This window comes from Anopheles moucheti, chromosome 3 (genome assembly GCF_943734755.1).
Source record: "Anopheles moucheti chromosome 3, idAnoMoucSN_F20_07, whole genome shotgun sequence".
NCBI lineage: Eukaryota > Metazoa > Arthropoda > Insecta > Diptera > Culicidae > Anopheles > Anopheles moucheti.
Window position 1 is genome coordinate 16,394,144 of NC_069141.1, and position 15,399 is coordinate 16,409,542.

Consider the following 15,399-nt stretch of genomic DNA (forward strand, 5'->3'; position numbering starts at 1 on the left):
ATAATAACCATTATTAACCGATGTATTTGCTTCATGAATCCGTAAGGTAAGAAAAAGAACATATCGATGAATGCACACAGTTGGGGGAAAATACAGCTGAAACGATAGCTTAAGTTAACCGTTGTTGGCTGCCGTTCTGGACATATCACGGCTATCAATTCACCTGTAGCCTGAGGATCTTAAGGTCTTTCATCGAGGTTATTGTGTATTTTGGAACTATTATATTTGGCCCCGGATCGAACCTCTTATAAGTTCATGAGTACCCGATTTACACGTATTCTTCACTGAATCTTTCAATTTTTGTCAGGGACGCGCTGCCTGATAACACGCTGATTTAGGAAGCCACGAATGTCCTTTCGCAAGTCATCATGAATATAACGGAGTGGATGGCAAGATGTACATCCATCCATTAAGAAACTACACAGTTCATTTCATTTTTAATTTCATTTTTAATGTCTCTTCCTGTTCTTTTCCGTGCTGCTTTCGTGGTATGAATTTTAATGTAACATGCTGCACCAATGTATTTTTTTCAGATTAGAATGAGCTGGATAAGGGAAGGAGGGCATGAAGGGGATAGTGACCAGATCGGGAGCTTACTCGGCTAAACACTGAGTGTGGGAGAGAGAGTTACATGAACTATTGTTTGAATCAACCTTTGATTTAACATACTGCGCGCGCCCATATTATTGACTTCCATTTGTTTTACAATGTGTAGTATCGGTTCTTAAATTAGGAAAAAAATAGCATAAATGTAAAAAAAAGCAGTCTGTCTATCAGAGAATTCGACCACACCTCTGGGGAGTCCGTTGGTGGGATCCCACCCGATTTTGCATTTCTTTTCCTGTGACTGATGATGTTTGTTCTCTTTAGCCGCACAAGATGGGTTTTTTATGGCTTATTTACTCCTTTTATTCTTCACGATCATTTTTCGCATCGGTCTATCGCTTCAAATGTGTTATGATCCTTTGACCCCCCCACTATTACTATCAAATTAAATTCCATCCATTTTCCTTCCATGGTCAGTAGTATTTAACACTAAACAAAACGTACAATAGTTACGCAACAAGGACAGGTGGAAGATGATGTTTGATTGAATGAGACACTCTCACTAACGCGTTTAACACACACACACACAAACACACCAATACAAACACATGGTCTAACGAATCCAGCTTCCGAGCGTGTTAAAAGGGAACCTTCTTCGTTCCCTCTTTCTGCGCTGGTAGTATTGTGCTGCCTCGTGTTAAGCCTTCCAAGTTTGCAACGAAAGATGATCATTCTCTCCTTCCTTTTGTGTACGTATGACTTTATGTGTTCTCTTCCTGTCTCTCTCTCTCTCTCGCTTTCCCTTTATCCCATTTTCTTATTGCTAGAAACAATTACACACTTTTGCATTTTCCTAATGATTCGCCGCGTTCATGATCTTTTCCTTTCTTGAAAGCTCCTTCCTTTCTCTTATGCATCGGTTCGAATGATGCTAATAACGTTACAATCGAACAAACGATCGCAGACCGTCGATCGACTGCATTAACGTCAATAGAAACAAACTGCGCCCGATGGTACGCTTCCGGCTGCTGGCTGGTTCCGGTCAATGGTCGAAGGAGTGCTGTTAAGAGATATTGTTGTTGTTGTTGTTCCTCCTGTTGTGGTTGCTGCTACTGCTGACTATTAAATGGTCGTTCTACTTGAGTTTGGCATAGAAATCAACCTGATCGTTGAACCAACTATAGTACAGAGCAGCAGCCTGTTGGGTACTGTTGAAGGCTTTTCCCAAGCTTTCCATGGAAAGTTTCCCACTGTAATGAATGTGGATAGGAAAGAAAAGAATAACATTAGCACAGATATCTGACAATAACCATGTCTTCAGGAAATATAGAAATAGGCAAAGGCAAATCAAAATCATCCCTCCAATAAATGAACATTTTAGGTTCGAAATTTAAATCGCGATATTATACGATCTTTTCCTTATACTACATATAATATTTCGTTATTTGTCTTCTAATCTAACTGCTCTTACAGCACGATTGCAATGAATTGGTCCACGTAGATTCGTATATGATAGAAACGAGTGAACATCATTTACTGCGAGTTACTCAGTAATGGTAGGTTGCAATGAAAACATCACAATATTGCCTTTGCAGATATATTTTGACAATGTACAATTAGAACATTAGCATTAATTATATTGATATTAGGGAAATTTCTAAAAAGATTAAATAATTTAAAGTTTGATAATAAATAATACAAACCACCAAATGGTTTAAGCATATAATCATTGCCCATTAAAAAAACACACACAAAAACAATTCCAACAAAGCAAATGAAAAGTGCATTAAGCTCACAATGCACACAATGAAAGCTGCCACAACTGATCCCACCCACTTAGCGACACACTTACACAAACACCTGTGTTTTGAAGAACTCGTACGTGTGCTTGTACGCATTGGACACGAAGGTGCACACGGTGTCACAGAACGCGCATGATGCATCACCGATCTTCTTCGGCAGTCCCGGTGCATACTGTTCGATCTGAAGTAATGAAATAGACGAGAGGACAACATAAAGGATGCATTAAACGAGGTATTTTTTGGTAACTGTATCGCACTACTTACAAAATCGGCTACCACTGGTAGCTTCTGTTCGACCAGCAGCTTAGCATTGGCGAAACCCTTTTTCGTACCATTCCAGAGAACTTTACCAAAGTCTATCGAAAATTCTACGTATGGTCCAAGGGCCTGTGTGTAGGGAAACAAAAATGGAGGCGAAACATTAAATTCAAATAGCTAGCTTTCCACCGTATAGCGTTTAGGGTGCATATAGGTCTTACCTTGCTGGTAGCCTGATAGTACACCGGTACATTCGCTTCGGCCCACTTGTAGCCCCGGGCACTGTACTTCATCGTGCAGGTCCATGCATCCTGTACTGCTGGCAACAGTCCGGCCTGCTTCAGCGTTTGGCCGGTGAACGAGGCCTCGAACTTGCCGCCAGCCCGGTACGTGTCATAGCCTATGAGTGCGCCTGTAACACCAAACAGCAGGAATGTGGCCAGTAGGAAGCTGCAGAGGACGGACGTCACCGAGGAAGAAGATGTACTGTTCGCTTTGGACGATTGCTTCTTCTTCGATTTGCCCTGAACTTCCTGCAAAGGGAGATTTACAGAAGAGAGAGAGAGAGAGAGAGAGAGAGAGAGAGAGAGAGAGAGAGAGAGAGAGAGAGAGAGAATAACTATTAAGTAAGGCAGTTGCACACACACAGATAATTCAAATGACTGGAAACGTTTCCTGCAGACAACCACTTTTCCCCACGACAGTTACCTTCTTCTGGTTTTGGTTTTGGTTTACATTTTGCGGCTTCTGTTTTTGGGTTTTCTTGTCAGCGGACGACTTCGAGGCCATTTTTATTGCAGTTAGGCTTGTTTTGCTAGTTTTGGCTCTGCTCTATTTATATATACGTAAATAACTCGATGCACTGCTCTCGATGGGATGTACCAAGTTGAACAAATGGGATGTATTGTATACGGGCAATGTAGAGTTGATTTTGAAACACTGTTTACACTTTACGAGGTTTGTGGGTACGAACGTACGATCGGTTTCCACACACTATACACACACGAACGAGGTAAATGGAATGCACAATTCACGGCTAAGAAGGGAATGCAACTATTCGTAGGAACGAAACGACAGGTGGTAGATGCTTTAGCAGAGTTTTATTTGATTGAATCCGAATTGTTTTCTTAAACGAAAGCAACTGATTCACGGCTGAAGATGTGAGAAGCACTAGCTGTTAGAAGAATTCCTCTGGCTCGTGTATGTTTGATCGAGTTGAACAAACCAAACTGACAAAGGTACTCTTTATCACTGGGCGCTTCAAAAACAACAACCAAAAGCAGCATTGATCGTATTAATCGATTGTGATCTAAACAGGACGAGGTCTGCATATACAGAGCCAGCTAAACACTCTCATTATGCTCGCGCTTCATCGAACGTGAAGACCGGAAGGTGGAAGTGTGCCGTGTGTGTGTGTTTTAACGTCATGCTCGATCGAAAGGACAAATCCGTTACGTGCATTTTGGAAGGATACGCTTTAGCCTCTATTTAACCTTACCGAGATGCCACGCTATAGAGCTTTATTGAACGAATCATTTCACACACTGCGTGCAGCAGCACGTGCAAAGTGAGGTGGAGGAGGAAGTAAAGAAGCTTCTTTCCTTTTCCATAATGCCTCCCGTACCAATTGGGTGTGCTAATCATTTACAAAACTACACTCACCGGGAGCCGTAACGATCCCAGCCCAGCAGGGAACAACAGCTTGACATACAGTACCATAACATCACAATGAGACATCTTAATACTTTTGTTTAAACCTCTTTTTCTTCTCAATCAAAGTCTCTTACATTCAGATTTTGTCCTCATAATTAAAAAAAAAGGGACAATTACATTGCAATACCCAAATTAGAGAAACACGAATCCTGAAAACACCAGCTACTTTACAGAATTTACTTTACAAAGTTGGCAATTGATTTGTAAAGTTAAGAGAAATAAAAGGAGCGGCACCAACTATGCAAGTGAATCATTATTCAAATATTAATCTCCATTCGCTCGATTTTCATCGATGGTGTCCCATGTTGTCTTGCAAGAACTGTGATCTCACGTCATGGCATATGATCGAATTGATATTTTTTTTTTCATTTCAGTTCCGAATGCGTTTAAAATCGATACCGATACAGTGTGCGTACTACGCAGGTTTATTTATAAAAAATCGCCTCAGCATGATCGGTCCATCAGTAGGCGCTAGCTATCAGATATAGAGCCTTCATCAATTAGCGGATCTCGATCATGCGCACTATGCTGATGATCATACGCATCAAATCCTAATATATCTATCGATCATACGAACATTTGGTGGGAGTGGGTGGCGAAGGTGGGGTTTACTGTGCAGTACGTGTACGTTAACGGCACCATTACGTAAGTACGCCAAGGGCGTGAATTACGCCTAAAGCCACGAGAGAAACGGTACGCTGTAAATATTCACCTTAAACCGGTACGCGTATTGTAATGGAAATGTGTGCTTGGCTCTGTATAATTGCGTCTTACGACAACAACAACAAAAAAAAAACGTTACAATTAATTCCCGATTTTTGTACTACTTTTAAAACAAAGCGATCCTTTCTAAATGATCATCATCCTTGCTCTAGAATTCCCGCCTGTAACGTGCGAATCGAGAGCCGAAAAAGGTTGCTTCTTAACGACACTTGTTCCGACCAATTTTGGAAAGCACAACAGAAAAACCTTGCCACTTACACTCCGGTTGCAACACTCAGACGTTTTTGTTCCCTTTTCTGTCAACCGTATCAACGTGTCCGTGTTCGGACCGTGATCGGGGTGTTCGACACCGATAAATTGATCGAATCATCATATTGTTATTTGCTTTTCTTCATTACGGTCATTTTTGTTGTGTGAAAATGTCCAAAAACAAAGAAACTGTGTCATTGAAAGCAAAGAGATCGGTGTTGTAAATAATGCGTGCTAGCAAAGTTAAATTTAATTTTGACACATATAAACCCTAGACGTAATGTAAATCAATTCCAATGTGATTACAATTTAACTGCATACACAATAGAAAACTTGCATTAGAGTCTGTTTTGCTCAAAATATCTGCAACGTTCCTTTCATCGATTGTTTCCAGTTCTTTCTAGCCACATGTAACACCGCCACGCGTCCGGGCTAATGTATTGGGTGTGTGTGGTTCAATTCACAGCCGGTTCGATTGCATCCCTATGTTGTTTGCTTATCAGCGCCACCAAAAGCACGCCTCTCCACACTTGCACTCTACTAGAATCAAATCGGCAACAAAAAAACGAACCTTATCAAAGCATTCAACGAAGGACAGCGACCGTCACGAAGTTCAATCCTGGTGTGGGGTTTCCTGTTCGTTTAGCACCGCCGATGCAGTTCGACCATTCAGAAAAAGCCACATCACAATTTGGCGAAGCTGCGAAACAGCTGTTACGAACGAGGGTGGCTTTTTTTTCTGGAAACATGGAGGAATGGAGAGCGGACTGTTTTTCGTGCTTGGTTTCAGTTGTTTGAGACGTGGACAAAGAATTATCTCGATCAGGTTTGGCCACAGATTTATTAGCACCGGGTGCACCGGGTAATAAGCGTGATATCAAAGGTTAAACACACCAGCAATAAATAAACTCTGTTTACGTTAATGCCGCGAACCTGTCAAACCTGCGCACAGGTAAACATTGAACGATAATGAAGAACGACGCATGATTGTGCGTTTGGATTCGATCATCTTTTGGAGGCGCAAGCGCTGCTCGGAACAAAGGTTGTTCTGAACCACTACAAGTTCAAGTATTACTCCTACTTCCATGGGTTTCATTCATACAGCAGCGTTCTGATTACATCAGCTCTCATCAGCAATGATGATCTTCAATAGGCAAACGATGAACATTGGATACCTCAAATCATCATCTTCTGTTTGTTGGTTGTTGCGCCACAAACTTAAGTTCGTCATCTTCATTCTTTTCTTCATCAATATAAGCGGTACATACCGTACATATAGAAATTCTGGTTGCTCTGAAAAAGAGTTCCGATGAGATATGTGTGAATGAAAACTGTCGGAGCTGGAGTCTTGAGAATGTAATAATGTTATTCTGACCTTAAATATCAATATCAAACCTCTTATACATGATCCTGCGTCCGAATGGCCAAAATTTCAACTCAAACCTGACGTATTGAGTCAATTATCCCATTTCACCGGCCTATGATGTCAGAGACAAGCAAAAGACTCGACTCGACGGTCTTTCAATCCACCCCAGCGCATTGTTCACTGGAAAGAAGTTCCAACACACGGACAACACAGCACCTAAAGCAATTATGTCCAATGCACTTTCTAATCAGCTGCGCACAACACACCGGCACACAAGCGCGGCAGACCAGCTTGAGGTGAATAATTTCTGCATGCCAAATATCGTCACGTTCAGCCGGCTACGTAATGGCATTAGCCATTATCGAGGCTACCGGCGTAGTAAATGAGCGTGGTACACCAACATCAGCCCTACGAAGTACGAACTGCCGGTGCGATTGTGGCGTTTCGTGGCTCTTCCTTTTACCAAAGCGGATAGTATGTGTGTGTGGTTGACGTAAGGGAAAAAAGAGAAACGAAAAAGCAAATTGGAAAGAAATCGCGACTTTGGTCGCGACCACGTTTACACCGCAACGTAGGGGCTGCCGGTTATTTAACGGTACCTTCTCTCTTTTGCTCACATACATCACACACATACACTGGAAACATGGACCAAGTTCCTCGTGTCGTTCTGGAAGCACCCTGGAATCTCAACTGACCATAAAAGTTGGGGTTTTAGGGAAAGATCTAGGCGACAGGTTTCTGTTTGGTCAACTAGTTTCAGACGGCAGAAGCAATCTAGCGACTGGGAAGCCGAAAGAAGCGATAAATGGTGTATGAATGCGGGAAACAGGCACGAAAGACGTGTATGAAGATATGCAAGAGAAATCTGGCTGATGAGGAGGGTACGTATGAATCGGTGTGTGATCGAGCCTCCGAAGACGTCGCAGTTCGTTGAAGTGGGACTGCGCGATCTTTATTTCTCTGTGGATGCTGCGCGGCGTCAGTACACGCACGCCAATTTTGCGTATACAGCCATTAAAATTAGTTCTAATGACGTGGAATGTAACGCAGAATGTCTGCATTTTCTTTAAAATGCACATTTTTAATCGAGGTGGAGGTCAATCTCCTTCTTCCGATAATACAATCTTTAAAACATATGCATCACTGCACAAGATAAAAGAAAGTGATAAGGGAATTACGAACCAAACAAACATTACGCCCCGTGAAGGGAAAGATTATTTTCCCTGTTCACTCATCGTCGAGCCATAACATGCAAATGTTGTGCTTACTATGACAAATAATGTACCGGAGGTTTCATCCTCGGTTCCAACGGGTAGCGAGCAGACGTGTTGTACATTCGAGGTGTTAAACAACCGGTGTACACCATTCTGCACACACACTTCAGTATGATGTAGAAGACTATCCGGGCTTTTGCGGAGAAGAAAGTGGGCACACGAGATGTGAAATCTGCTGTGGTAAAACACTCTTTAGTTCTCACATTAAATCAACAGTAGAGTGTGTGGTTGGGCAGTGGGATGCAGTTGCACTGCACGGTGTAACGGGATGGGCGAGGAAGTTGCAATATACAACACGCAAACCATCAACCATTCCATGTATAAAAATGCTGCGTGCTACTACCTCTCATTCCATAAGTGCGATTCATTGATCGCAATGCAAACTGATCGTAATCGTGTGACCTAAAATATCATCCTGCCGGCTTAATATGCAGTACACATACAAACTTTCGACGATTCCTAGTGCACAAATAACACCCGTGGAAAGTGTGTTTCTGTCCGGTTTGTGTGAAAATTGTCCACTCCTACCAAAATTTCCCGTGCCAAGCAAAAAGAGCTAAAGAAAAAACAAAAAAACACGAGGGTTAATTAAAAAGGACTCCTCTTGACAAATGTGGTTCATTCCACCCACCTGATATCATCTTTCTGCTTCTCAGGGTATACCAACATAAAAAAGAAAGGAATAAAATTCAAAGAGCGAAAACGATTGATATCGAAACGGTGGCGGAAAGTCACATTTTTCCCTTTTTGGTAGCAGCAGCATCAAAGCAACCGACGGAATTACGCGGGTTGGGAGATGTATCGATTTTTCCCAACCCGTACCATTCAAAAACGCGTGACAGGACGGTAGTTTTAGAAGATCACACTATGCAAATCCTTGCTCCTTCTGATTCCCGAGGACACTTTTCACCGGATCCCTCACACGGACACACGCACGCACACATTCATAGCATCGTTGGCAACGTGTGTGCCATTGGAAAGTGAATTTCTTCGTGGCACTTCGCCACTGTGATGAGTATGCTGGCGTCCTCCGCGGAAAGCGTTGCAGTTCCGTTTCCTTCTGTTTCCCTCCCAGGGGTGGTGGTGGTAATACACGCGCACACATACACACACATGCAAACGCAGCACGTTCATACGGATGCGGCTGGGAAAATTGAATCGCAGCGTTGCAAACACAGCACGAACGACGGCGGAACATTAACATGATCAATGCAAATGGTCAATCGACCCGCGGAGTTCGACAACGCAGCAGCACCACACGACGGAGTCACATCCTCACACATTTAACAGGCGCACATCATCGCGTCCCCCCGCGTTGTTCCCTCTTTCCCTACAAAACCCCTTCTATTACGCGGCGTTAGCGGTTGTTTAACCCGCCGCGGATATGGAAAGCGAGAAAAGTTCTTCACACAATTGCTGCCCCTCCGGATACACACATTAAACGAGCGCAAGGAAAACCAACCGTAGCAACCGTGGTGTGGGTACACTAAACAAGCTAAACCTAGCAGTTTTTCCGTCGGTTGGAAAAAGGTGTGAAGGAAAAAAGTCGGCAACGACAAAATGCGTGGCTTCACAATGCACAAGCAGAAAATCAACTGGGCGAGAGAAGAAAAAATGCTGTTAACGACCGAATTGTTGGGTTTGTCGTACGCGACGCTTGAGGGGTGGATGAAAGGGGAGGATAAACCGTCGTGTTGTCAAAACGGCTTTCGCGTTGGCAGCGGTAAACGTCAAGGTATTGGTTTATAACCGATACTTAGAGATGGATCGAACGGTGTACGGTGGTTTTGGAGCGCGGAGAGCGTTCGTTTGGAGCGAAAGAACCCAGCGGTCAAGCTTTTACTCGTTTCTCTGCGTTTCACCCACTTCCAACCCTCGTTGGCCTATACTTTTACGCATCGACTCATGCTATCTCCGTTTTTTTGTTCGTCAAGCATGTTCTTGACTCGCTCTTTCCGAACTTTACGAAAGTTTCGCACCGTCCGCGATGTGTATGTACACGTTGAGCTTATGGAATTATCCATGTGTGTGTAAAAATCATTTTGACAGGACCGACTTTCCGTAGTAGCCATAGTTTGTTTTGCTTCGACGTGGAAAGGTGTCTTGTGAGAATAGAACAAAAATGGTGTATAAAACCATTAAAAACAATCAAAAATGGCACCCAATCGGAAGTGCCAACTACCGCCAAGTGACTGAGAGTTATGCCACTGAAATCGGAAAGGAAACATTGAGAAAAGTTGTGGAAAGTTGACCAACGCGGCGTCAAGAAAAGTTGACGCTGAAAATATATTATGGCTACCGCGGGATTTTGGTAAGTAATTAAATTCAATACATTTGGACTAATTCATCTAATTTACATCTTTCTTTTATCGGTGTAGGTATTTTTTGTTATTGTAAAGTGATTGGCACGAAGGACAAGACCATGAACACTGTCCAAGAAGAATGAAGCGGAAAGGACAAAAAATTAAGCATGGTAAGTGTGTACTTTTGTATGTTTTATACAAAATTTAAAGATTTATTTATTAATTGAAACTTTGTTTTATTTCCAGACCTACGCATAACACCATATCTGTAACCAAGAAAAGTGCAAGTGAAAAATATGTAAATAAAAGCAATAATAAATTATTTAAAAAATTACTTTTTGTCCTACGATATGATGACATAATCCCAATATGCAAGCAAATAACGCACCCATACCTAAGCGGATACCGCGCTGCACACCAATACATGCACAAAAAAGCTCTTCGTTAAGCGGGCTTCACAGAGGCTTCACTTGGACCAACTGAAGCCTCTGTGAAGCCCGCTTAACGAAGATTTTGACCGCTGGGAATCGACACATTTTTAAATTGTCCGTTTTTACCATTGGCGATTTCTCTATTTTTGCATAGAGGACGATGTGTAAGAAATTTAATATTGAGGCCTATTTAACGTTATTTAAACTTATTTTCCAATTAAAATGCCCATTGAGTTAGTTCTACAGACAGAGTTCGTACAGAAACAATGAGGCATAAAAGCAATTAAAAAAAATCCTTAATTAAACTGTTCATAATAATTGATGAACTTTGACTGTAGACATCTAATCTAATAGTTTGTGTCTTTCAAAATTTCACCTATCAGCACCGACAACAAAACATGATGTTAAGATGCTCTATGGTGATGGCTGTTAACCGGTCTTTCTACATTCTGATGAAACTACTTAACTCACAAAAGCTGTTATGACGACCGGAGCTGGAACTTTTAAGAGCTTATACCGGTTCGGAACTCACATAAGCTTCTGAGGCTTACACATGGTTTAAAACAGATGAAACCAACTTAGCCGCGTTCAACAGAAACAGTACAACGAACTAAACTCACTAGGCTCCGGTGGTCATGGCATTAGAATGACACCGGACGCCTAAGCCTATAAGGTCCTTTTAAGTCATCCACGAGGACAAAGCAAAGGCCTAAATTGAGAAAAAGTGATGGTAGTTTAGAACACCTATAGCTCCTGTGTTTAGAGTTGTAGCCTATAACGCGAAAGTAATTACGAAGCCTTATCGATTATATACTGTAAATAGCGTATGATTGAATAGTAATCTTCTCATTACTTACCTTTAGTATACTCGTAACGGATTTCAGTCCTTCCGTTTTCTTCTTTGACTGTAATAGTTCTTCATTCAGCTTATCCACGTCTGATAAAAACCTTATAAAGTGATCCTCTCCTAATAGTTTACTACAATATTTGTGATTCGCAGTATCTATGAGTATAGGAACCGTACAATATACATTAATTAGTAATAAATCATTTAAAAGAAAAAACATGGACATTTCTTACTCACTTAGGTAGCTCAGTATTGCGAACGACGTTTCCACGTTGTTTCGGTAAAGACCCAACCACACGGAAGCACTTTCGGGATCTTCCAAAAGGCACAGCGCTAGCCCGTAGTAAATCATTTCCGGACGTGTGATAAAGGAGATGTTCTTGAACAGCATCGCGAAGGTAGCCGATGCTTTCGGTGCGCTAAACACGTACCGCTCGACCAGCAGTTGGGCGGCTTCATCCAGCTCCCGGTACGCTTTCGGTTGCGTCGTCAGTGAGCTAAGAATGGTGAGGAACTCGCTGCCGCCAAGATTCAGTCTATAAATAAGCGCCAATAGTCAACACAATAGAAAATGAAGCGGCGAATACGTTACTTGTATACAGATTAACGATAGCATGGAAACTTCAACCTTTTTGGGGGTAGTTTTGAGCTGAAGTTTATGGATTCATTCGGCTACCATACGGGTTCACGGTGTTCGAATTGGCATTCAATAAAAATACCAAACCCGGCAGCTGCAGACCAAGCTGAAATGTGATCCACATTTCGTAACATTACGGTTAACAGGTTGCGGTTCGAAAGGGTCGTCGCGTGTGTGATGGGATTGCAACATCGGTTGAGACAAAGAACGAAACGAGTCACATTAATCTCTTCTCTGTCGAAAGATTAATGTTCTAAGGCTTACGGTGAGCTACGGAGTGGTGTGTAGAACTATATATTTTCCAATGATCCTATGTGATCATAATCGACCAAAACAATAAAAGCCTCTTACGATCAAAACAACAATCGCTTGATATTTTTTCATCTTCTACTTCCACTTCTGAAATCTAAACCAACTGGACTTGTGGAATTCCATTTTCTGCGTCTTAATCGCGTTATCGACAAGTCTAAAGATATATTCCTTGGATTTGCTTTTGCAGCGTGACTGCTTCAGACCATTATCGTTAAATAGCACAATTACAAATGTAATTCAATCTCATACTCACCTATGTGAACGATGCAGCTTCAGGATTCGCTGTACATAATCGCACGTGAATCGGTTGTAGTTTTTCAGCTCCATCACCGGCACCATGATGTCCTGCCACACCTTTAAACCCACGTCCAAATCGTTGTACCCGCCCTGACCTAAAGCCCACAGCAGGTTAAGCCCGATATTCGTACGATTTTGGTACGAATTTCGCAGGATTGCATTGCGTGCCAGATTGTTGACGCAGGCCGCTGGATAATGCATTGCTATGGCTTGCAGTACTAACTTGTGGCCCAGATAGGGTAAACCCTTGTTCATATCACTGGCCAAATTGGATAGCGTAAGGTCGTAGAAATATTTCCCATTCTCCTCGTTTGCCTTTGCAATACAGTCGTCGATGACGTCGCGCAACGATTGGGGTATCGATTTGTACGGATAGCTTGCCGGTTTGTTGCTGTACAGGGGATCCGCTTCGTCCACGCGCAGCTTATCGTTCAGTATTCCAGTGAGTGCCTTCAGCAGCATTAAATGATTGTCCTTGAAACTCACGTTCACGGCCGTAAGCTGGGAGTGCAGATCGGGGGCACTGATCGCACGTAAGGCAGCATCCAAATTCCTATAGGTTGGCTTCGATGGAGCCGTTTGTTTGGCGGGTTCTGGTTCCTTCTGATTGCTTTTGTTACCACCGCCCGGTTGCTGCTCACGTACAGGTGTTGCCGTTCGTTTGCCATTAACGGGCGCAGTCTTTTTCGGGTCGGCCTTCCCGTTCGCATCCTTTAGGCCGTTAAATTTCGCAAGCAGATCGTCCTTCACATCAGTGTACAGGGAGCAAATTTCATCCATGTCAACTAAAAATAAAACCCGCCGGATTCGTCACGGTACAGATGCAAACCGGGTAAATGATCACGGATCGCCAACCGGGTGTATTGTGTGCACGGAAGCAAACTAGCAACTGAACTGCATCTTCCAAGCTTCCGAACCTGGGGACCGATTGGTTCGATTGGCTAAATGCACGATCGAACGCTTGGAATGGGTTAGTGTGCTTCGAGCATCAGTCCACCGGTAAAAAGAGCGGCACGAATGAATGTGCTTCTTTGTCGGTTCTGTTGCTAATTCTGCTCCTGCTGCACGCACGACTCCTATGCAACCGTTCCAAACTTACCCGTATCTTCTATTTTTGGAGCACTCTCCGATGCATTCTGCGATTGCGTTTTTTTGTCACCGCCCGTCTGTTTACGGGGTTTCTTCTGTTTGCCAACAACCTCCCATTCGGAAGCCATTACGGTAAAAGGAGCTGTGTGTGTTTTTGTTTTATTGTTTTCCTCCAAATAAAACAAAGCTAATAAAATAATAAATTATAACGAGCGCACCGCTTGAATGGCCTATTGCACAAGCAACGGATACACGATAGTACTACAGGAATATCGAGAGGAACGCGTCTTCCCGAAGCTTGCGGATGATTATCGTACAAATAAACAAACAACACGGCAGATTATCACCAACAGCTTACTGTTATCACAGAGAAGGAATGCAGATTGCACCGAAATTCGATAAAGTCGCGATTTACAAGTGAAACAGCCGGGGAAAACGAAAACGGAACAAGAATTTCACGTTCAAAGCGGGACAGATAGAAAACAGCACGTTTTGACAGCCGTTTGTTATGCTGCGATACGTGTCTACAGTGCTGGCTGTTGTAGTAAGCAAATGAATCCGTTCTGTTTGTTTCAATTGACTAACGAATATTATTATTAGCTTTTAGCAAAGTTTTTTTTGTAAAACATTCTTTGTATACATGCAATACTATTGACACTGGGGATCAATTTGTTCAATGGTACTTTGATTATCACAAAACTATTCCAACAAGCTCTGATACATCCATTCATGTCATTAGCAGCGCAGTGATGTGATTTTCCAGCACAGCTTGCGCTAAGTTGGCATTGTTTTTCACTGCCAGCGAGTAAGCCGATTCTCCGTCCTCGTTCGTATCAGTAAAGCTCGCGCCAGCATTTAGTAACTCGTTGCAGGTATGGGGATGATTTCCGGCTGCCGCATACATGAGAGCAGTATTACCCACTATGTCCATATGATTAACTACCGCTCCCTTATCCACCAGCAAGCGCACGATCTCGTTGTGTCCACCTGCTCCGGCCAAAAGTATTGGGGTAATCATATCCGTTGCTCGTTTGTTAACATTTGCTCCGCATCTACAAACATGGATGTAGTACGAAATATTAGAAAAAAGTCCATTGAATGAGGAATGAAGTACGCACTTAATAAGTATATTAGCAGCGGCTAGCTGTCCATAATAGCACGCCCAATGCAGTGGTGTAAATTGATCGGAATCCACTGTATCGACCGCCTGTTCAGCACGCACCTGCTCCTCCGTTATTTCTCCTTGACCTGTTTTTTCGTGAAAATTAAGACATATTTCACTGGGAATGTTCGCTTCGGTGTTGCCGCGCTGCAGATTTGTTAGCACCGTGTTCGATGGTTTGTAGGGTAGAAATGCACTCTTCCTTTTGCCACTGGCCAGCAGCAGTGGATTAAATTCAATTTTTCTGTTGAGCATTAATGGCAAACGATAGTAAAACTGAGATAATAATGCACCGGCTGAATAGTATAATTACCTGTCCTCATCGGAATTTGGCGACGAACTCATCGTGAATGGTTTTTGGGGTGTATGGTTTCCTGCTGGTATTTATTT

General features: G+C 42.7%; 2 protein-coding genes and 1 long non-coding RNA gene across 3 annotated transcripts; 1 reads left to right on the forward strand and 2 right to left on the reverse strand.

Annotated features, from left to right (window-relative positions):
* Positions 1-447: 447 nt before the first annotated feature.
* LOC128302289 (transmembrane protein 214) lies at positions 448-14,297 on the reverse strand. The gene is made up of 9 exons (XM_053039081.1): positions 14,206-14,297; positions 13,858-14,034; positions 12,715-13,543; positions 11,750-12,048; positions 11,523-11,668; positions 2,828-3,139; positions 2,613-2,735; positions 2,399-2,529; positions 448-1,796 (listed from the first exon to the last, which is right to left on the reverse strand). The coding sequence occupies exons 2-9, from the start codon at positions 13,973-13,975 to the stop codon at positions 1,682-1,684; spliced, it is 2,073 nt and encodes a 690-aa protein (XP_052895041.1). The 5' UTR covers positions 13,976-14,034; positions 14,206-14,297; the 3' UTR covers positions 448-1,681.
* Positions 10,171-10,554, forward strand: LOC128302291 (uncharacterized). Its single transcript, XR_008287372.1, has 3 exons — positions 10,171-10,242; positions 10,310-10,404; positions 10,481-10,554. It is a non-coding gene; the product is annotated as an uncharacterized LOC128302291 (long non-coding RNA).
* On the reverse strand, positions 13,997-15,388 carry LOC128302290 (ankyrin repeat family A protein 2). Its single transcript, XM_053039082.1, has 3 exons — positions 15,323-15,388; positions 14,966-15,253; positions 13,997-14,899 (listed from the first exon to the last, which is right to left on the reverse strand). The coding sequence occupies exons 1-3, from the start codon at positions 15,352-15,354 to the stop codon at positions 14,575-14,577; spliced, it is 645 nt and encodes a 214-aa protein (XP_052895042.1). The 5' UTR covers positions 15,355-15,388; the 3' UTR covers positions 13,997-14,574.
* Positions 15,389-15,399: the final 11 nt, after the last annotated feature.

Coding starts and splice junctions, on each gene's coding strand:
- LOC128302290 (XM_053039082.1), bottom strand. CDS start 15,354: ATGAGTTCGTCGCCAAATTCCGATGAGGACAG. Junction 15,254..15,322: donor CCAAATTCCGATGAGGACAG/GTAATTATACTA, acceptor AATGCTCAACAG/AAAAATTGAATTTAATCCAC. Junction 14,900..14,965: donor GCTGCTAATATACTTATTAA/GTGCGTACTTCA, acceptor CCATGTTTGTAG/ATGCGGAGCAAATGTTAACA.
- LOC128302289 (XM_053039081.1), bottom strand. CDS start 13,975: ATGGCTTCCGAATGGGAGGTTGTTGGCAAACAGAAGAAACCCCGTAAA. Junction 2,736..2,827: donor ACTATCAGGCTACCAGCAAG/GTAAGACCTATA, acceptor CCCTACACACAG/GCCCTTGGACCATACGTAGA. Junction 2,530..2,612: donor TACCAGTGGTAGCCGATTTT/GTAAGTAGTGCG, acceptor TCATTACTTCAG/ATCGAACAGTATGCACCGGG.